At 35.1% G+C, this 23,864-nt stretch overlaps 1 protein-coding gene across 5 annotated transcripts in view; it reads right to left on the reverse strand.

The window, feature by feature from the left end:
* Window positions 1-1,925: 1,925 nt before the first annotated feature.
* KIF3A (kinesin family member 3A) overlaps window positions 1,926-23,864 on the reverse strand; it is a 53,881-nt gene continuing 31,942 nt past the window's right edge. Inside the window, exons 8-20 of one of the 5 annotated variants that reach the window (XR_007127500.1) lie at window positions 23,469-23,643; window positions 19,538-19,636; window positions 17,765-17,836; window positions 15,658-15,666; window positions 11,977-12,133; window positions 11,402-11,582; window positions 10,499-10,609; window positions 10,030-10,155; window positions 8,565-8,618; window positions 8,135-8,203; window positions 7,435-7,559; window positions 3,709-5,186; window positions 1,926-3,673 (exon numbers count right to left, since the gene is read on the reverse strand). Coding sequence is in view for 3 of the 5 variants with exons in the window: in XM_047730443.1 (XP_047586399.1) it covers window positions 5,138-5,186; window positions 7,435-7,559; window positions 8,135-8,203; window positions 8,565-8,618; window positions 10,030-10,155; window positions 10,499-10,609; window positions 11,402-11,582; window positions 11,977-12,133; window positions 15,658-15,666; window positions 17,765-17,836; window positions 19,538-19,636; window positions 23,469-23,643 (1,227 nt within the window). In the remaining 2 variants the exon portion in view is untranslated. The other 4 variants (XM_047730443.1, XR_007127501.1, XM_047730445.1 and 1 more) reach the window with 4 other exon arrangements.

Genomic DNA, 23,864 nt, shown 5'->3' on the forward strand with positions numbered 1-23,864 from the left:
ACAATTCGTGATGGAGTAGAAATCAAGGCCAACATAATATTTCTGTAATGACTCTGGTACTTTTAGGTTGGGTTGGGCAATATCCTCTCACTAAGATTAGCATCAACTCCGAGAAGTATTTTATGCAGTTGTAAAGTCCCAGTTAAATTCCTTTGTACCACTGGAGAAATAAAGCCTTTGATTAAAAACTAAAATTTCCCCAGCCCTCTGAAAAGGAGTGGGGGAGGGGAGCAGGTGTGGAAGAATGTGTGATCTGTCATATTCTTTAGTCAGAGCCATAAACGTGTTTGGGTAAGACAAAGTGATGTTCTGATAACGTTGATAAAAGTAACTTGAAGATTGGGTCACAGGAAGCCCAAGATAAATGCTGAGAGGAAACAGGTTCTTTTTGAAGTAGCCTCTTCATAATCATTTTCCCACACATTTGTTCAACTTCTGAAGGAGGACTGAAGACCTGATTTGCTTTGCAAATGAAACAGCCTAAGTGTGAGACATTCAGCTACTGTTGTAACAAATGTGTTTAGAGGCTCCTCCAACACACTTTAAGTTTAGGCTGTGGCTTCAGGACAGTTCTGGCAAGCCCTGGCTAACTGTGGTCCCCTAGGCTGGTCCTCGGCTAACTTTTTTGCTTTGTTTTGTTCTTGTACTTGATTTTTTAAGAGAGATTTCTCCAGGGTCTTCCCTGGGAGACAGTGTCCTCAGCAGCATCCTGACCACACGGGTTTCCTGCGGGCGCACCTTAGTGGTACGGCTTGGTGAAAGTGTCGGAGCTCCAAAACTCGGCTGGGGAGGATGGGCAGAGGATGCGAAGGCGGCACTATTTATTCTCTTGCTTAGGCCATGGCAGGCCTTTCATCTCGTTTTCATGTTCCACACACTGTAGGAGTGTGACCTAAGTTAGCAGTTGGGAAGAGGAAGAGAGCAAGCCCCAAAAGGGCCAGAGGAGTCTCCTATGCAAAAAGCACATTTAAGTCCTCTGAGACTTGCTGACGAATCAAAACTTCTCAGTGTCTGCCGTGACTCTCTTAAGGCCACCCAGGATGGAGCCTGCTAATTAATAAACATCTGTTACAAGAATACATAATTAACAATTCAAGCAATGTTTTGTTTTGCAGATTAAGCTCATTCAAAATTTCTGAAAGAGATCACGGTATCTTAGCACTAAGAAATGTCTCCTTTTACCTTTTAGTCAGATATATTTTATATACACGCCTCTTTAAGTTTCTGTTCTCAAATACTAAGTGAAAAGGATAACAAGATTTGGATAAAAATATTTTTGGTAAAATAAGTTGTTGTTGTTTTTTAAGAGAGAAAGAATGCAGTGTGGGTGGGGGGGCAGAAGGAGAAGGAAAGAGAATTTTAAGCAAGCTCTATGCCCAGCAGAGAGCCCAACACAGGGCTCCATCACATGACCTTGAGATCATGACATGAGCGAAAATCAAGAGTGGGACGCTTAAATGAATGAGCTACTCAGGCACCCCAAAAATAAATGCTGTAAATTAGAAGCACATTTTACTTTTTTAAAAAAGATTTTATTTGTTTGAGAGAACACTAGAGAGAGAGAGAGAGAGAGAGAGACTGCAAGCACAAATGGAGAGCAGAGGGAGAGGAAGAAGCAGACTCCCCACTGAGCAGGGAGCCCAGGACCCTGGGATCCTGACCTGAGTTGAAGGCTGACATTTAACCAACTGACCCACCCAGGTGCCCCAGAAGAAGCACAGTTTAAAACCTTTCTCCCAGGTTTGTGTTTCATAATGATTTCTGTTTCAAGACTCACAACATGAAATGCTTGGGGTATAAAATGACATAGGGATCTCTCAGCTATACAAAATTCAGATACCAAGCACAAAGACCATACCTACTAATAGCAGGATGGACATAAACACAAGACAGTTCAGGAAAGAAGCAGACCACCACTACAGGTATTAGGTAAAGATTTTTATTTCTAACTTAACCATGCTGCATGTATACATACAATATCAATATATACAACTTGAACAAATACAATTTATACATAAAATACAATGAAGCTGTGGCTTTTGAAATTAATGCAACGAACTCATTATAAGATTTACAAGTTTGGCCAGTATACAGTATTATAGTAATCCTACTGAAGTTATTAATGATTTAAATCAAACTACAGTATAAGTTGAAAGGCACTAGGAAGATCTATGTTTTCTAGTAGCATTTTAAGAACAAAGAATCACTAAAAAGAAAAACAAATGTATACACTAAGAACTGGGCAGACACTAGCGTGCTTAAGTGTAAACTCTACCCATTCCTTAATTCACAGCTCTGTAAGAAAGAGAGGGATTTCCCTTAATATAAGAGCTAAAGGGAAAGATATTTTTAAAAGACTGAAAACAACAACCCAAAATCCATAATCATAACTTTTAAAAACATGTTACAGATAAAGCAGCACTGCCTCCCTCCCCCAAGGTAATCTTAAATTTCTTGCTGCAAAAAAGGTCCCCTTTTTCCAGAAAAAAGAAGACCTACCTTGGCAAATGGACTCTACTTGCCAGATAAACACAAGATGCAAGCCCCACCCCCATACCTTGATTAAGCTTTTATTTTAGAAGAATCTAAATAAGAATGGGGGGTACTACTATATTTTGATATTCTAATTATTAGTATATATAATTGAGGTTTTAAAACAGGGTTTATTAAAGAACATGTCACAATTCACATTCTACCAAGGCTCCTTTTAATAAATAAACTTACTTTTTTAAATTAAAGAGAAAATACGCACTCAACAACCTATTTATATGTGACACTCATTTAAAATTTGCCTATTTATTTCAAATAATGAGGTTTCTTTATCTTCATATCCTTTCGTTAAATTAACACTGAAGTTACAAAATATTTCATTTTATGGACAGAGACACAGCACACATGAAGAAACAGAATTGCTATGATTAAAGCTAAACAAATAGCTCTAAAGTCAGTATCCCACGTTTTCATATGGATATTCAAGCCTGACTTGAATATCTTGTTTTGGTATTTCATAAAATGAATATGTAAAATACATCAGGTATAATCAGTTCTAATGTAAATGTTTAAAAAGTAAATAAATAAAGCGGCCTGTTTTGTAAATTCCTCAAGGCTTTGACTTTTTACAGGTTTCTTTTTGTTACTGCAGCAGAAGTGGTACAGAAAAATAAATCTAACATACTGGCTTGAATGTCCTATGTTTTAAATAAGCTTAAAGCAAAAGTTACCCCTATCCCACAGCAAAGGAAATACAATCAAATATATTTTAAGAGCGCTGTGTGGTGACAGATGGGAGTTACGCTTGTGGTGAGCACAGCATAACAGAGCAGGTGAATCACTATGTTGCCCACCTGAAACTAATTTAACACGATGTCAACTCAAATAAAAACAAAGTCATTCCTTTCCTATTAACTGGATGGTTAAAGGCTAGAAATAAAGACTTTTAAAAAGAAGTTGGCATCTGTTTTTTCTACTGGCAAAATTAAGATTTCTTTAGAGCAATTACTAATAGTTCAATGTGCATCTACAATTGCCAAGATACTCTGTGCACACAAAGTTTTACAAGACACAAATTTACCTCTAGTTTTCACAGTACTTAAACAATGTCCCAAGGAAGTCATAAACTTCTATCTTACACATTACAAAGAAAATGCTGCCAGTTAAATGCAATTCTTACTACCTAGAAAATATCCAGTTAAATGCAATTCTTACTACCTAGAAAATATTCACTATACGCAGGACATTTAGTACACCACCTTTGGGATGCACTTTAAATTTAGTGACATATTTTTACCACCACCTCACAAGTACGCCACCTTTGCTCACCCGCACTCTGTACACAGCTTTGTGACTACAAACCAAAATTTAACCAAACTTACTAAAATACTGTTCACTTAGTAAATACTTACTTGAAGTCTCAAACTTGCAACCAATGGACTTCAGGGCTGATTACATAATTTTAAAACCCATAAAAGATATAATATTAAGTGGTTTAAGAGTAGCTAAACTTACAAAAAATTTAACATTTTGTAAGCAGCTAACACAAGAACAATTCTATTACAACTTATTTACTATAAAATAAAATTTCTTATTTTTAGAGGAATATACTCTAACTGGGAGTTGTCAATAAAAGAAATTCAGGGAAAAATATTTTCTTTTTTATAAAATAGGAATAAAAACAAAACAAATTGTTTTAAAGCCAAAGAATTAAAAGACATATATATTTTCTGCTTTGGTTGCATTTTGTGAAAAATGGAGACCTTTCTCAGTTGGGAGATACAAAGCAATTTCCAACACAATTTAAAACTCAGACACAAGAAAGCAAGCATCCATTAGTCACACTTCAAAGTGAATTTTAGAAAATATACACATATGGGCAAAGATCAGTGACCAATATTAGCTTAATTTTCTGCAATTCTGACTCCTATCTACATACAAATTCAATGCTTCAAGAAAACATAAAACCAGAACAAAAAAGGTGCATTTGACATGAAGAGGCAAAAAAGGTCAAGAGGTCCAGAAGAAACATATTTCCAGCTTTTGTATTTTAAACATGTATACTTCTAAAGAGTGACTGCTGAATTATAAAATTTTCTAAAGATCAGTAAGAGGAGTTATCTTATACTTAAAACAAAATGGATATTAGTATAAAAATTAGAACATTTTTGAACAGGCCAGGCGGGTATTAGGATCAAATAATGTCTTAGATATGTAGCCCACACATTCATATATGACAGCACAACACAGGACAATGAGATCTGCTACTTTCTGTATGCAAAACAGGGCTTACGTTTTTCTTCTATTTTGACTATCTAGTTACCTATTACAGCAGTTGAATAAATCACTAGCAGATTTATGTATATATTTAAACTGCAACTCTCTGTAGTATGAGCTCCTCCCCCAACTTGCCGGCACAGTACAAACTGGAGCACAATATGACAATTTGAAGAATTACCAGTTGTACAATTTTAATATGACATTAATATGTATACTAAGACTTACTAGGCAATTCATTAGTTCCAGTCTTACTCCATGACTTACAGCTTCCATTATTTGAAATTACAGAATAGTCTTCAGGGTTTTAAGATTTTGTCCAGGCATAAGACTATCACTAATTTTTATTGTGACTTTAAGTCTGTAACATTTACTGAAGTAAAGAGTCAATTACAGTTTCAGGCTTTGCAGAACGCTTTCTGTTTGGAGGAGAGAAAAAGAAAACATGAATGCCTTCCTAAAAGACTGAATGCAAACACTTTACATTAGGTAGCAGGTAATACAGGGTGGCCATAAGGTCTAAAAACAGGCCAAAGTTTGCCATGTCTGACTATGTTAAGAGATCAATTAAAGCCCACCTTTTTAGGCCAGGGGAAGTAGCCTAAAGTAGGAGCAGGAGCACGGCACTTCACACTCTCAACCAGCATGTAAGGGATTGAGTGGATGAAAACTTCTAAAACTGGACTAGACAGGCCAAGCCAAGTGGGCTGCATGCTTGTCAGACCCAAATCCCTTGATTATCTGTTATGCGGCACGCTGAAGGTACAGATTCATTCAGTGAAAAAAAGAGACAGAAATCATCTGAAGTAACACCTTACAGATGATGTGCACATGAATGTTCTGTGTTCACTGGAGTTTTGCTTGGCACACTGAACTGTGCTTTTCTAATGAGGATATCCCATTGAACATTATCAGGTAAAGTAATGCAATACCAATAAGCCTTATGTTATGTATATTTACCTATGTTTACGGCGATCTATTGTTTTCGTAATACAGAAGGCTAATTCTGGTATGCAGAGAATAAATGTGGCTCATTAATGTAGGTGAATTTTTTTATGTAAAACCACAAAATAAATATTTTTAAGTGAGCATTCTGAATGCTTATCAAATTGTTTGTTTTAGGTCCTTGTGGTTAAAAAAAAGAGTGACTAAAAACTATGAAATATGTAAATAATCTGGATTTCTGGCTCCTCCTTTGAAACAAGAAGATCCAGAAACAACAGGCCCTTTATTCCCCAAACTAACTAGGAACAGGGTAGTAGCCACTTACTTCAGACAGACCACTCTCCACTTTGCCCCAGTCCCAGCCACTGCCTATTTCTCTCCTATGCCAAGGCCAACCGCCTTACCGCTTATCATCACCCTTGCACTGTAATTTTTCTTGTTAACCACAGAGTTAATAGAAAAATATCTTTATAAAAAATGGAGGAAATAAAAAGACCTAATGGGATTTCTGTTTCTCTGATTTCTTCATTCACTAAATATTACACACCTGGCTTCCACTGACATATGAAAAGTTTTTAACAACTGGCACCTAAATGCTAAAAAAGGTAAAACCTTGTACACTTTTAAAATGCTGATTCCTCCTGAGTTTGACTATACCAAATTTATAAATGTTAGGTTATACCTATGATATGATATAACACAAAAGTATTAAAACCATACAACTTCATCTTACATGTAACTCAGAAGTTTCTATACTCAAAGGCAGGGGGATAAATAAGCTTATTGTTTCCTATCATTTCAGGAGACCCAACTATTACAATCAGTTTAAATAAGCATAATAGTACCTGATATAGGGAAGGGAGAGAAGAAATAAGCTCCAGCCCTGATTTCCCTAGGCTTGTTATAATACATAGAGACTACTCAACAGTCAAAACTGGCACTCAAAGGACAGGGAAAGATGGGCAGAGAAATTTTCTTTAACTGATGACCGAGAAGGTCAAGGTTCTTGGGGCAATGTTTCTGATAGAAAAGCAAGACAGCAAGTACAAGACCTTGGGAGTCGACCAGGCAAATCAATCAGCATCTCACTGGAAGAATTACTATTAAGAATTACGGGATAAAGGGGCGCCTGGGTGGCTCAGTGGATTAAAGCCTCTGCCTTTGGCTCAGGTCTTGATCCCAGGGTCCTGGGATCGAGTCCCGCATCGGGCTCTCTGCTCAGCGGGGAGCCTGCTTCCTCCTCTCTCTCTGCCTGCCTCTCTGCCTACTTGTGTTCTCTGTCTGTCAAATAAATAAATAAAAATATTAAAAAAAAAAAAAAAGAATTACGGGATTAAGATAATAGATGACTTCTAATATATTTGGATATAACAAAGAAAATTAAAAATAAACTACTACTGAGGAGGGCTAAAGGAGTTGGAAGACTTAATTCTTTAGTTTTTACTTACTCAAATCATAACTACATAAGGACTCTAATATTTATTTAAATACATCTAAAATGTAGCAAATAGAGCTAAAATATTACATTAACTAAATTTCCTCTAAATGTGCTACTTTGAATATCCTGCTGCCTCTATTTCCTAGTGCTGAAAGGCCATCCTTACCTTCGCCCTGTCTTTGGCCTTGCTTTCCCCTTCAAAGTTCGTAACTAAATTTCCTCTAAATGTGCTACTTTGAATATCCCGCTGCCTCTATTTCCTAGTGCTGAAAGGCCATCCTTACCTTCGCCCTGTCTTTGGCCTTGCTTTCCCCTTCGAAGTACGTGGCCTCTCTAATTTCATCAAGGACTGACGGAGGCTCTCCTCTGTGTAGGCAAGATACACATGGGAAAGGTCCACTTCAAAGGGCTAAGTAAAGGAACAAACACAAAACACTCTTATAGGACTGATTAAAACCAGACGTGGCAGGAAGATGTAAAATATCGAACAAACTCCTAGAAAAAACCTGCAGAACAAAAGACCAAAGAAATGTCTAAGGATATCTTCTGCTAATGTCATTTGTCTCAAATGTATTCACCAAGGGGTGGTAAAGAAGAAACCCCGACACACTATAAATTCCTTTGTAGGAAACTGCTGCTGTTTTCCCTATAGCTGCTGCTCTTACTGATTCAAGTCAAGGACTAGCTTGGAGAAGTACAGACCCATTCTGGTCTCTAACTATTCCCCCCACAGCCTGGAGAGGTGGTGAAGAGTTGCTCTGAAGCTGCTATGCCCCTTGTGTCATACAAAGCATAAGCCTGCCCTCGTGACTGAGGGGAGCAGAAACGTCTTCTATCACCCTTCTGGGGCTTCTCTTCCCAGGAGATCTGCCTATTTTTCAGCAGAGCTGATTAATTTATATCATATTGATAACACAATTTAGTGACCCACATTCCTAATAAAGGAACTGTAGTTATATTTAAACAAAAAAAAAGCATTCTTACATCTTTCTCTTTTTTATCAGGAGCTGGAGTCTGTTTTCTCATGTTATTTCCTGTGTAGGCAACACATTTCTCAAAAAAGAAGAAAAAGGGGAGGAAGGAAAAATGTCTTAATTAGCAGTTAACACTATATATAAGGCAAATTATTTTGAGATATACTGATGTTACGGTCATAAAATGTGCTCAAAATTTGAAGGCTGGAAAAGAACGGGATTTACAGGTCATACAGTCCTATGAAGCCCTAAACTATACCATTTCCCCTGAAAAATTTGTGTGTTACAATATAGTTAATTAAGAAAACATCTTATCCACTCCTGTGGAGTCTCATGTGATTCATTCTTGGAACCATCTTTCTGCCCCTGTAACCGGCACAGATCCAGTCCATAGGCAACAGTCCGTAAGGATTTCATGAAAGGAAGAAGGTAATACTCACTAGCTGCCATTCCCCTATGTCTTCATTCCAATGGACGTAGTTTTCAATCATTTCCTTTTAAGAGTCAAAGATGGTCTACTTTTAATATTTAATAACAATTAAAATACTGGAAAATATTCACAAAACTAAAATATTAATATATTAAGTTAAAAAAGATGCCTTAAAACATTATATATGGCATTATAACTTTTTTTATACATTTAAAAGTACAGACTTTGAAAGAATACATGTAAATGCTAGTAAACTATGTTCTTACACAAAAAGCAAGGAAAGAACATGAAGAACATGGGATTCAGGATGATGGTTACCTTGAGTTGGAAGAGGCAAAGGGATGGAAGACAGAAGAGGGAAACCATTTGGTTAGAAGTAGGACACTGTCATGGTATTTGCTTTTGTTATTCATGACAAGTTCACTACAAAATAACCAAAACAAACATACAGACAAAAACTAACGAACTAAATAAAACCAGGTCACTCAAAGACCAATAAGGAGAATGCACCATTAACCAATAATTAATTCTGTGGACCTGAGATCCAGAGGAAAAAAATATTAAGGCTTATTTTCAGAAAAAAATCTTTAAGCTATATAGAGTCTCAATTTTTTGAAAAATCAGTATGTTAAGGTTTACTAAAATGTACTAGAAAAATGGAAATTTTGAGTAAAGAAAAAGAAAGGCTGAGATTTTAAAATTATACTAGAATTAAGAATCAGCATCCACCTGGAGATGGATGGCAGTAATGATCGCAAAACACTGAATATACTTAATGTCACTGAACTGTATTCTATTTTTTTTCTCTTTCAAGATTTATTTATTTTGGAGAGAGAGAGGGAGATAGAGAAAGACAGAGGAGGGAAGGGCAGAGGGAGAAAGAGAATATCAAGCACACTCCCCGCTGAGCATAGAGCCGGACGGAGGGCTCAATCTCACAACTCTGAGATCATGACCTGAGCTGAAATCAAGAGTCAGACGCTTAACTGACTGAGCCACCCAGGTACCCCTGAACCGTATTCTTAAAAATAGTTTAAAAAGGCAAATTTTAGGGGGCTGGGCCGGGGAGGTAAGGGAGGTAAATTTTATGTCATGTTTATTTTATCATATACACCACACTACATAGACGCACACACACACACTTGGTATCCATAAGCAGGGAGAAAAATTAGCAAAGGAGTTTTGTTTATTCTATTTATAGGATTAATTATATTGAATGTAAAAATAGGACCTATACCTTGATTCTGAATGCAATTACATAAATCTAGGTTCTTCCAAAGGGCTGAGAAATTCTTACTTATATACTCAGAGAATTATGTATTAACAGCAGAAATGTGATGGCATTAGTTCAAGAAAATTTTACTATCAACAACTGAAATGTAAATACTTATCATCAATTAAATTAGAATTTACATTCCTTATTTCTTCACCCCAGCCAGTGATGTAATATCTAAAACAGAGAACTTCCCTCTTACCTGATAATCTTGAGGTATGAAGTTATCAATAATAAGCATCTGAAGTCGGAGCTCCCGGCTAAGTTGTCGAATATTCTCCAGTAAGCCTTCAATTTCCCTCTGATGCTCCTGTTGGAGATCAGCCATCTACCAGAAAACCAATGAAATATTAAGGGCAAACAAGATTCTAAATATAAGACAGTTCCAACTGATATAGGCACTGGCCTAAGAAACCCTGTAAGAGCTTACTCAGTTCCTTCACAAACAATGGACAGAATGACACTACCCATTACTGTCTATTCCCGTGTTTTTAAGGTTGGAAATAGACACTATAGCTTAATAGCTAAAATTTTAGCTATAAAAATGTTTTTTTCTTTAAGATTGTAAGCATACGTTAAGATCTCTTAAAGATTTTTAATCATACTTACTCAAAGAAAAAAGTTTTTTTTAATTCAGAGCTACATTTATAGGTAATTTCTAGGAAACCAACCTCTGATTTGGCAGCCATCAGCATAGTCCAAACTTTCTTTAATTTCTTGGTTTTTCCCTGTGCTTCCTCTTGCAAGCTGGTATATTTTTCTTCAATATCCAAGCGTTCTTGCTACAACAAAAAAACCCAGACTTCAGAATTTTCTTCATTAAATTGAAAATTTAATTATTTAACAAATGAGGGGCGCCTGGGTGGCTCAGTGGGTTAAGGCCTCTGCCTTCGGCTCAGGTCATGATCCCAGGGTCCTGGGATCGAGCCCGCATTGGGATCTCTGCTCGGCAGGGAGCCTGCTTCCCTTCCTCTCTCTCTGCCTGCCACTCTGCCTACTTATGATCTCTGTCAAATAAATAAATAAATAAAAATCTTAAAAAAAAAAATTCTTTAACAAATGATAAAAATCTTGGGCAACTAATATTTTTCAAAACAATTCACAGATCTGCTTTAAAATTTTACTAAGATTATAGATACAAGACAAATACCATATGATTTCACTTATATGTACAATCTAAAAAACCAAACAAATGAACAAAGAGACAAACAAAAAGCAGAAACAGACCCAGCACTATAGAAAAAAAACTGATGCCTGGGCCTGGGGGGAGAAAGGAAAATGAGTGAAGGGGAGTGGAGGTACAGAATAAGTTGTGGGAATGAAAGGTACAGCACAGGGAATACAGTCCATAATACTGTAATAGGATTATATGGTAACAGATGACAATTACACTTGTGGTGAGCACAGAATAACATATAGAGAAGTTTAATCATTCTACATCTGAAGTTGTACATCTGAAACTAGAGTAACACTGCATGTCCACTATACTTAAAGACGATAGATATAAAGCTTTTCACTAGAGGAGTTAAATACTTAAGGAAAAAGTGTCAACTAAAACCAGAAAGTCACATTACCTCTTTTTCCTCAAGTTCTCTGCGAAGTTGCTCTGCTCTTTTCCTCCGTTCTTCCAGTTCCATATTCGATTCTTCAAGAAGTTTCTCTTGTTCCTCAGCTTTTGCCAACAAATCAACACCACCCACAATTACCTTCTTCTCCAGTGCAGATAATTTCTCTAGCAAAGACTGATGTTCTTGTCTGTTGATTAAAAATGAGAACCACCATCGATTATTCACTATTCTACCAATATCATTTCCCAAAACTTTATAGGTATTTGGATGCGAAATTTCAAAACTGAGATGTAATTATGTAACAACTCTATCAGATTATATCACAGGGGTAGTATAAATTAACTTATGATTTAATCTATAACATCCAAATTCACTGATAATTTTCTTCCTACATAGAGATGAAATAATAAAACAGATGTAATTTTTGGAAATAGAACACATACAACAAAACTCTCTATCCAAAAAAGCTATTCTGGAGACAAAAATCAAGCTTTTAATTAGTATTCAATTCTCTCTCATATATCCTATGCAAAATACCGGAAATTTAAATCACGAATCCAACTCAATTAAGTAATACTCACTGGGCCTTAAGAAGATCTTTCTCCCGTTTCTCTAATTCAGCTCTAGCCTTGTTTCTTTCTTCTTCTTCCATATCAAGCTTTGTTTCAAGTGCTTTTCTCTCCTCATCAATTTTTGCCTGCATTTCAACCATCTTATCTGGGGACACTTTCTTTTTACCTATATGAGTCATTTAATTCCAACAATCACTTTAAAGCCAATTTTTCAGATTTGTATAAATTATCTTCAATTATATAAGATATATTCCTCAATAATACAAAATATCAACATTTTAAGGAAATCAAATAAATATTTGATGTTGTATAGCTGTGCAATGATAACTAAGAACAAAAGTATGTGAAAGGGAAGCAAAACAGGTAGAGGAAAAGAAAGAGAAAGGTTAATAAAAGGCCAAAGAAATTTAAAAAGCCAAAGATCTATGGGTCCCCAAAAAAGATATATGTTCAAAAAAGCAGTAAGATTAATTTTTTATGATAACTAGGTAGGTACAAAATCAAGTGGCTTCCCAAAATGCCCCCCCAAAATTTATTAAAATAAATGGAACAAACCGAAGTTACATATAGGCAAAAATTGCACAGACAAGAGTGTCAAGGCCAAATTTATAGCAACAAGTTCCTAATATATATCTTCAGAGTTTTCCTAAAATGTATGTCTAATAAAATTATTTGGAAGCATTTCATCTCATAGTATACCTTAAAGGACGAAGTTCTATACTAATTATATAATGGCTATGTTATAATTAACCAGGCATTTTAAAGTTGCTGAGCTACCATAATCTATCATCTATCTTAAATGAGCAACTAAAACAGCTTGTTACTATGTCAAACTCAGGATCCTAAACCTAAGCCATTTTAAATATGCTAAACATCAAATATAAGTAGAAATACTACCAAATAATAAAGCTGGAAATATGGCTTCCAACTGATTATTTTGATGATAGTGCCTAGCAGAGTGTTTCATATACACACAACAGATGTTCAGTAAAAGCTAACTGAATGAATTTGAAAATCATGAAATTAAAATGAAAAACCAAAAAGAGAAAATTAAAAAATAGGTTATTAAACTGGTTATGAAACTGAGTCAGATATAATTCATTTCTGGTAATACAATTTCTTTGAAACATACTTTCCTTAGAAAAACAATCAAACTTTTCGTAGAATTGGTATGAGGCTCTCCTGAAAGCTTTCTGTCATTCTTAACTTCCTTCCCAAAGGACCACAGAAGAATATAAACCTGAGGAGTCTATAAATCGTTAATGTCTCCACCCAAAAGCTAGCCCCTACTGCTAACAAGGAAAGAAAACTGAAAGATAATGTGGGTGCAGGTATATATCTGAATATCTACTTTCAGGAACCATGAGACAAAGAATTATTCATAGACTTTAAATCTTTAGGATATAATTATATTAAAAAAACAAACAAACCCAAGGTTTTAAAATATATACCCTTCATTTCTATAGAAATAAAGGTCTAAAGCAAACTTAAGCTACAAAACAAGTCAGTTCAATAAAAGAGTAAATAAGAGCACTGATCCAAATTCATGCTTTGGTGTGGTGTGATTCATTGCATTCCAAAAGTCAGAATGTAGACCTGAATGTGTTGGCTTCTTTGGCAGTCACCTGTATTGAATGTCATGATTTATGCTGTTAAAAAAAAAATTTTGGGGGGGGCGCCTGGGTGGCTCAGTGGGTTAAGCCGCTGCCTTCGGCTCAGGTCATGATCCCAGGTCCTGGGTTCGAGCCCCACATCGGGCTTTCTGCTCAGCAGGGAGCCTGCTTCCTCCTCTCTCTCTGCCTGCCTCTCTGCTTACTTGTGATTTCTCTCTGTCAAATAAATAAATAAAATCTTTAAAAAAAAAAAAAATTTTTTTTAAAGTAATTAATTCCTGTTCCCATGAACTCCTAGAAAGGATTTCTGATCAGCAGTACTATTTCTAAGAAATTTGAGTGAGAAAAGTGAAAATTCCAGTGTAAAGTTAAATGCATGCAGACAGTGCCTGGCTGATAAGCTGGCAGAGCATGAGACATTCGATCTTGGGGTTGTGAGTTCAAACCCCACGGTGGGTATAGAGACTAGGTAAAAATAAAATCTTTAAAAATAAATAAATAAATGAATAAAGTGCCTGCATTTTAAAATCATAACTTACTTTCTACCTCAGAATTACAAATTTTTTTTTTTTTAAATCGCAAGTATGTTAAGACAAAAAAAACCTCTGTGTGAAGACACGGATACACACACTAACAATATAGTCGAAATGATCTGATAAATATATGCACATTAATTTTTAGGCTTGTAGAGTTCCAATTGTTTGGTTAACAGTTAACAACCTGCAGTCTCCAACCCCATTAAGAGACAGTAAAATAAAAAAATATTACATGTAGAAATACAAAAGTACAACCTTTTGATGAATTACTACCAGGCCTGAACTGAATTAGTTATTCAAAACCATTCAGGTAGTATTTTCCCACTGATGCTTTAGCAGCAAAAATCTTATTGTGCTCCTACAACATTCTCATAAAGAATACCATGCATTTATAGCTAGGTTCAGTTTCAAAAGTCTAATATTTTAAGTAACAGAATTTCTAGTCAGTATTATTCAGATAAATCATTGTATTTCTCTCCAAATAATATATTAGGCTAAATGTGAATATATTCCAACTTTCCTAACCAGGCACTTTAATCATGACATCACTAAAAGTCACTTTCAGATTGTTTTGGTTTTCTCTTAAAGATTTTCTAAAAATCTTAAACAAACCACCCAAAACCCCTTCTTTTAATACTGCATGACACAATTCAACACAAAATTTCAGGTAAATAAATCTAAAAAAAAAAAAAATGGTGATGTTATATAGTATTTAATTAAGCCAAACAGGAGTAGTAATACTTTTAGTTGCCTTTGCCATGTGTTCCAACCAAAACTGTCAAAATGAACTTTGGCAAGATAAGGTTAAAGGGAAGAATTTCAGGAAGACTTAAACTGAATTTTATTTTCATTACATGAGCACTCATGGGCATAAGTAACCACGCATTTGATTCCTTGCTTTAAAAAAAAAAAATGCTTGAAAGTGAAAATCATTTATATTTGTATTACCAAAATTTGGCTTAATGGGTCTTTAAAAATTTAGGAAAAAAGATCATGTCATCTGCTTCTGGTGTTATATTTGTCTATTTTGTCAATTAGGTCTACAGAATCCAGTGTAGTTGTCACTGTCACTCAAACACTTCTGAATTGTTCGTCTAAAAAGATCATTTGGAAAAAGAATGTTCCTAGGGGTGCCTGGATGGCTCAGTGGGTTAAAGCCTCTGCCTTCAGCTCAGATCATGGTCCCAGGGTCCTGGGATCGAGCCCTGCTTCGGGCTCTCTGCTCAGCGGGAAGCCTGCTTCCCCCTCCCCTCTCTTTCTCTGCCAGCCTCTCTGCCTACTCACAATGTCTGAAATAAATAAATAAAATCTTAAAAAAAAAGAATGTTCCTAATATCTTCCTAAACAAAAATTGAAATGAATTTTTTTTTTAATTTAGGAGAAAAGGTTTTTTAAAAAAAGCTACTGTTGAAAGATATTTTTAAATACAAAAGACAGATACTTACCTTGAAAAAAATTAAATTTAAAAAATGTAGCACAATTAAAGTTCTTTATAGTTTAAATAATTTGTACCATGTGGAGTGCAAATCAATCACACCAACCTGCTTGATCTTTCAGTAAGAGTAGTAAGCAAATCGTAGACAGGAAGCATATGCACAGAGATGAAGAGGAAAAAAAAAACATTATTTCCTTTGTAAAACAAAGAAAAATGTTTAACAGCATTTATTCATAGTATAAATATAGAAATAAATCAAATCATTATCAAAACTGAAAAAGAGGAGCTTTATGTAAAAAGAAAAGCAAATTCAACACAATCAGAGATGTAATTTAAGCAAATAAGATTGAGACTAAGATTTACAATTTAAATCAATCTCAAGAGCTCACAATGACTCCCAGACTCCTGCAAATATAATAGTTCAGCCCCAAGTGGTTATACTAATGGTACACATGGAATTGGGAACCTGCTAAGATCTGGGAAGTAATCTAAAAGGACAAAACAGGAAATTATGCCAATTTAAAAAATTAGTAAGTTAAAAGTAGCAAAATTTGCACCCTCAATTTATAGAATTTCCCAATTCAATGTTCTAATATAAAGATCCCATACAGGTGTGCCTCCCCTTTAAGAAAATCCACACAAAAACCTTAATCAACTAAAGAGATAACTGGATTATAGTAGTTTGCAGTGATAATTTGATTAACAAAAGGACAATGAAGAAACATTAAGGACAGCAAGTTCTCCCAAAAGATTTGATTTTCCAATTTGATTTATAAGCAATTTTTTCAGAAAAAAAAATTAACTGCATAAAGTGAAGTACACCTGTATAACAACGAACTTGCATTCAATCTATTAGTAGATTGTTAAGGGTAATTACGATTCCATAGAGGTAAATGATCAACTGATGATTCAAGCAAAGAACACCTTAAAAAAAAAAGCCATTCGTATTTTTAAAAGGGAAGGTACATACACGTTACACACAGCAACCACATGCTAGGAAAACTATTTTTCCACTTCACCAACACGCCCACATCACAACAGAAGAACTCAATGTTATGAGCTAGGTACACAAACAGTGACTAAAACTGCATGAACTGAACTCATTTCATAACATATTTTCACATAACTACTACTTTAAAGATTAAGGTAAATTTTAAAAACAGAAACTTAAATTATAATGCCACTCAGGTATTTTCTCATATCTGACAGTTTACAGTACAAAATAATAACTCTATATGGTTTCTAAAGAAATTTATTTTCTAAATTGTCCTATACAATTAATTGTTTTGGTAAAATATAAGAGTTGTCAAGAGAGAAAACGATTCCTAATATTCTTGCAATTCTTCCTTTAGACAGCTAAATGCATTAAGAATAACCAAATGTGCTTGTTATTAGTTTTAGAAAATTAAGTACACAGATAATGCTTTAAAAGGCAGTAAGCTGCAATCTAGGGGAAAAAAAAAATCACTTCCCTTTTCTCCTAAAATTATAACTAAAATTAGCAATACTTTTCAACTGATTTAAGGTTTAAGAAAGAAACTTTGTGACTGAAATATGTCTAGACAGATCCTGCATAAACAACTTCTTGTGGATCTGAATTCTCTAATCACAGAGTAGAGTTCCTTAAAATCAATCAGGTAGTTGAGAAAGAGAAAAGTGGGCCATCTGAAATAAAATTATTATCCAATATATCTTTACTTGCTTCAAACTTTATGTTTTTCTTCATTTGGGAACTTTCAATCTTAAGCTACCCCTAAGAATGGCATACCGCAGCATCAAATCTTTATAACTTAAGACATGTTATAATGGGCATTGGTGTATTGCCAAATGTAATTTATACTTTTAGAAATTCAGGATCCATTACTGCATGTCCCTTATACTGACTAGGATTGGAAGTTTATCCTGAAACATAAAAAGGAACCATAAGAATTATTCTTTTATACAGCTTACAAGCTCTCTTTACATTATCTCAATTGCAAAAGCATGAATCTCTCTTCCATTGTCTCAAACATAAGCTTAAGCACACGTTTTAACAATTACAGTTAACTGGAAGCGATGAAGAAGGGGGAAATCATCACATGCTTTGTCCTACTGAGAAGTCCAACATGTATTCTTGAAGTAATGACAGGGAGCAGTGCAGCATTTCTCCAATGAAGCCCATGGGTTATGGAAAAGCCAAAGCTCTGTGAGAGAATTTAAGAGCTACCACTCACTAGGCAAGGACTTATCCCGAGGTTTCTCTATGACAGAACATGTAGAGTCTGAACTACTGCTGCTGCTACTGCCTGGAAGACAAAGAAGTGAGCCCGACAGGAACCAAAGAAAGAGGAAACAAGAAAATGAACACACACACAGAGGAAAATTCAGTGCCAGAGAGAGAATTTTAAAGAACAATCAAACTTTGCATTAACGAATCAAAATGTACTTTCCCTTAATACCAGTCTTGTTAGACTACCCAATATTCTCTAGTTACAAAGCTAGACAGGGCAAACCGGACTCCTTTAAGCATCTACTTTAAGCATCTACTGTGGGCAAATCCCACTACCCAGTTACAACATAATAATTCAGAGGGCTGAAACGACACGAATAAAAAATAAGGCATTTGGTGACATTTAAGTCTACTTAAACTATTTACCTGGTAAGTTACAGGAAGTGAGTTTTAGAATTTAAAGTTATGCACCATTAAAACTATAGGAATGATGAATTGCCCTTCATCATCTCGACAGCTTGGTTTATCTCCAATTTCACACTCCACCAAAACATCAAACAACTGGATATAATTATGTATGTTTCAGGTTTCATGGCAGAACTGTGAAAGGCTCACTCACTAAAAATCTTCAAATCTCCAAGTCTAGAAGGTAGTTATCCTATTAATAAATACTTTAACATATTAAGCAATGGCATTTTTTTCCTATTTTAAATTTTATTTTAAACAAATCTATGATCTGCTTTAGCTATGAATAGTGTGTGTAAAAATAGGGATGAACACAAAGCCATTTATCTAAATAGCTGGACACGCAAGCATTTTCTGTTAAGGGACAAATAATAAGTGCTTTAAGCTTTGTGGGCCATACAGTCTCATCTGAAAGCAGCTGAACACCATATGCAAACAAATAAGCATGGATGTTTAATAAAATTTTATTTATAAAAACAGGTGGTGGGCCAGATTTGGCCAGTAGACCACAGCTGGCCAGCTCTTGCTCTAAATCATGCTCTTCCTGTCTTCTGAAATTACAGACCTTTGGTTTAAAATTTGGAACTCCTGGGTTTATTTTCAGCAAGATCATTTTAATAAGACAAGCAAAATATGCACCAGCTTGAAAACAATGATCCACACATTAATGATCCACATTAATGGAAGAGAGTTCTGAAACAAACATTAAGAGCAAAAATGTTTGAAAAGTGGGCCATTATTATATAATAGATCTCCCTCTTGCCTGTGTACTTGTATGTGTATCTTTATCGCAATAAATACAAACTTATTTCACACTTGGCAACAAATGCCCCATAAAAGGGTAAGAATGAAAGTACATTTTATAAAGCAAAGTATTAAATTTAAAAAATAGAATCCTTATATAAATTCATTATTTAAAAATTCAGTGACTTCTAAAGCCTAACCATGCTTGAGGAAAAACTCCACATTATCTTGATTTCCTAAAAAAAATTTTAGGTTCCCAACACAAATCAAAGTCCCCCCATAAAATTAAAATCCTGAATGAAATCTTTATATGGTATAACCTTTATCACAGATTTTTTACAATTCTAAACTGTAAAAGACAGAACTTATGGTATTATGATTCAACTGTAAGTAGGAGATCAGCATTGGAGAAAAAAATAAGGCAAAGTTAATCAAGTATGTGCCATATTTCCACTGTGTGAATTGCTACCATAACTAAAAACAGCAAAAGGCATGCACTCAGATGAAGGTTAAGCCATATTTACTGCAGCGATCCCAGTTAATTTCTAGAACACTAAAAAGAACTTACCCCTTCTTTTTTTCCTTTTTTCTCCATCTTCTCCAACCTCGCCTTCTTCATCCTCCTCCTCCTCCGACCCACTGATATCAGAGCCTGATATTTCTTCCCCTTGAACAGAAATTTTACAGAACAATTTATATTCTATACCAGATTATATTCTGCATCAATTTTCTTAAGTTTGTTGCCTTAAACAAAGCTTACTTTAATATTCCTAAACAGTGTATCACATGCTAACTTAAAGAAAAGATATAATGTACACAGAGGTTTTATTTTAAAGTTCCTAAAGAGAAGTTAAATTCTGATCAACTTAAGGGGCGCCTGGGTGGTTTGGTCGGTTAAGCGTCTGCCTTCAGCTCAGATCATGATCCTGGGGTCCTGGGATGGAGCCCTGAGAGCCACTGCACCCACCTGCTCGTGCTCCCCTGTCCCCACTCACGCTCTCCGTGCACCCCCCACCGCTTGTGCTCCCTCTCTCACTCTCTCAAACAAATCTTCAAAAAAAAAAAAAATTCTGATCTACTTAAAATTTCAAATTATTAGTTTAAAAAAAGTTCTACGTATATATAAAAATTTCAAGTTAAAGTCATTATTTCAGTTTTCTTAAAAAGTGATCACTTTGGGGAAGTATTTTCTCCTCAGTTTTCTGCGTCAGATTTTATTTTTAAAATATTCTTGGGGTGCCTGGGTGGCTCAGTGGGTTAAAGCCTCTGCCTTCAGTTCAGGTCATGATCCCGGGGTCCTGGGATCGAGCCCGGATTGGGCTCTCCGCTCAGCAGGGAGCCTGCCTCCCCACCTCTCTCTGCCTGCTTCTCTGCCTACTTATGACCTGTCAAATAAATAAAATCTTAAAAAAAAAACCACTGTCCATGTATGAAATGTCTAAAAAACCAGGTATTTGGGAAAAAATAAATATACACTAATCACAAACAATAATATCTGAACCAGTAAATAACAGATAGGAAGAGAAGGATATTGGGAGAGAGAATTCATTAAAAATATTTTCTTCAGTCCTTGTAACAGTGACACCCTGGTAGCAATGAGTGCACCTAATGCCCAAAGTCTTGGTTTCTAAATACCATTCTCCACTGAAAGGAGCTAGGGAGAAATATGTGGTTTAATACCAGGGTAGGGAACATATAAAATGAGCCCAAAACATCTGTGGTGCCAGAAATAAAGCAGCACTCAAAACCAAAAATCAGGGGCGCCTGGGTGGCTCAGTCGTTAAGCGTCTGCCTTCAGCTCAGGTTATGTTCCCGGGGTCCTGGGATCGAGCCCCGAATTGGGCTGCCTGCTCAGCGGGGCACCTGCTTCTCTGTCTCCCACTCCCCCTGCTTGTGTTTTCTCTCTCTCTCTCTCCCATAAATAAAATCTTTAAAAAAAAAAATCACCAAAAAACTGATGGAAGCATGCTGAAAGGTATAGCAACTACCCTGAATTCAGGAGCTTCTATGGCAAAAGCTCAAACAATCTGAGCAATAAAACAAATAATATTACTATATTATAATGCACAGACTAAAATAATACTAACATAACTAAATAAACAAGTAGGGGAGGAGGGACTACTCCCCCTTACAACAGAATTCTAACATTAAACATAAGAAGGAATGCTGAGAAGACAAAGTCATCAAGAAGCAACAGAATTACTGTTGCTGGCAAGAACCCTTAATGGATCCTCAAACTGGTGGGGAAAAAGTATGATCAGAAACAGTACCTTTTAGTAGTTTCAAAAGTATCTCCCCACAAGACACACCTTGAGTTACAGGAAAATGTAAAATTACAGAATTTAGAGTGAAGAAATCTTGTAGAATAATTATAAGAGAAGTATAGACCACCCAAATTGAGGGACATTCTACAAATATGTGATTTTTACAGTGTCGTGACCATGAAAGAAAGAGAAACATCAGGAACTGGAAACTGGAGGAGACAACTAAATGTAGTATGTGATGCTAGACTGCATCCTGGACTGGAGAGAAAGGGCATTAGAGGGCAAACTCAACATCTGAGTAAGACTGATAGGTTAGCTAGTAAGTCTGAATCAATACAAAATTCCTGGTTCTAATAACTGTAAGATGTACCAGTCATATAAGATGTCAACATAAGGGGAAGCAAGGTGATGAGTACATAGGAACTCAGTATATCTCCAAGTTTTCTAGAAGTCAATAAAAATTTTCAAAAATGAGTTCTTGCTTTCAATTCCTTTCAGTATATACCCAGAAGTGGAATTGATTGATCATGTCGTAATGCTGACTTTATTCTTAAGACATTTGATTTCACTGATGCTTATGACATTTGTTTTTATAATCCAGTTAACAGAGTATTATAATATGGTAAGTACAGTTGATCATATAAACAGTAAAAATCAGGCAAAAACAAAAGAATAATTTTTGAAAATTTTACTGCATAAAATTTTACATTTTTTAGAATAAAATTTTAAAATCTTATGCATAAAATTTGCTGCATACTGCAACACATATCTATATACCCACATTCATAGCCAGATTATTTACAGTAGTCAAAAGGCAGAAACAACACACATGTCCACCAAAAGATGCACAGATGAACAAAACATGGTATATACAAACAATGGGATATTACTCAACCTTAAAAAGGAAGGAAATCCTGACACATGCTATGATACGGATGAACCTTGAAGACATTATGCTAGGTAAAATAAGTGAGACACAAAAGCACACATATTATATGATTCTACTCATGAGTTATCTAAAATAGTCAAATTCAGAGACAGAATAGTGGTTACCAGAGGTGAGGCAGAGAGGGGGATGGAGAGTTGGATGTTTAATGGGTACAGAATTTCATCTGAGGATGATTAAAAAGTTTTAGGGATGGATGATGGTAATAGTTCCAAACAATGTTAACATACTTAATGCCACAGAACAATAGTTAAAATGGTAAATTTTACATAATGTTTATTTTGTCACATTGAAAAAATGTAAACAAATAAAGGCAGCAAAATAAAGGTATGAATTGAACATTAACAAATCTAAGAAATTTTAAATCTTTAAAACATACTGACTATAAATACCACCTAGTGGTCACACTTAAAATACCAAATTTCATTATCTAAGCGGCAGCCCAATTACTGCTTTTCCTCACTAATCTTACTCAAGTTTATTGAGTAAGTACCCTTTCCAAACATCTGTGACGGTGGCATCTCTGCAATTCACATCTGTTTTATCCAGTTTCCCCATAAACTGTAAAAACAAACAAACAAACAAAAAACCTTTTCTAAAGCCATTTGTTTACCTGGAATGAAAAGGAGCCCTATGCCAATCAGTTCTTAGCATGAAAGTGTAGAGAGTCACCAAATACTTAATGATAGTCTGTAAATTTCTCATCCTCATGAACAAGGTCTGCAAACTTTCTAACCTTCTAACATCTTGTTAGAAAAGGATTCCTTAAACATAATCTCACGTTCAAATTCAAGCATGAAAGCATATTTTCAAATATGCTTTTCAAAAAAAATTCAATGAATTTTTACTTATGGTAAATTCTGTTTACCCATGACTCTGATAGGTTTCTTTGCTTTGAATAATAGTGACTGAAATCTTTCACAAAGAACTCTGGGTCATTTTCACTTAAATACATATATGGTAAAACTTGCTCTTATACAAAGACAAAAAAATTCATTATTTCATAAGTGGTCAAATGAAATCTAAAAAAGGTTATGGGAACTGATATGATTGAGATGGAGGTTTAAATTAAATGAATTGTTGAAAATCACATACACAAATAATACATAATCATTCTCAAACGTAATACAAAAATGCTGAAGTGTATATCAAGTTACCTTACAGAAATATTGCTTTAAGTATCAAAGTTAGATGCTCAAAGAATTTTAGTAAGTTTTTTAAATTAGAGCACTTAGTGGTTAAGCGACATTTTTAGCCAACACTCACATTAATATTTTGAGAAAAGTTACCTTCTTCAAGCTTTTTTTTCAGTTCCTCTATTTCTTTCTGAAACTGGCGAAGCAAAGCATCCTTTGGGTCTTCATTAATTCTAGCTTTATTTTTAATATTCTTAGCACGGTTAGCATACCGTAATGTACTGATAGTTTCATCATAATTGTAATCTGCTGGCCCAATATTTGCACACTGTTGAATTAGGAATACAAAACATTTTACACTTGAGGCAGTTAAAATTAATACGACCACTATGACTATATCAAAAAGAATTTTTGAAACATAGTTAGCTTTCCTCTGGCCTTCTTGAACAAGAAAACGTCAATGACATGGATTTCCAAACACCATTATATGGATTAGCACAGTGTACTTGAAGAAGAATAACCACAAAAAAAAAAAAAAAAAAAAGTGAA

This window comes from Lutra lutra, chromosome 5 (genome assembly GCF_902655055.1).
Source record: "Lutra lutra chromosome 5, mLutLut1.2, whole genome shotgun sequence".
Taxonomy (NCBI): Eukaryota; Metazoa; Chordata; class Mammalia; order Carnivora; family Mustelidae; genus Lutra; species Lutra lutra.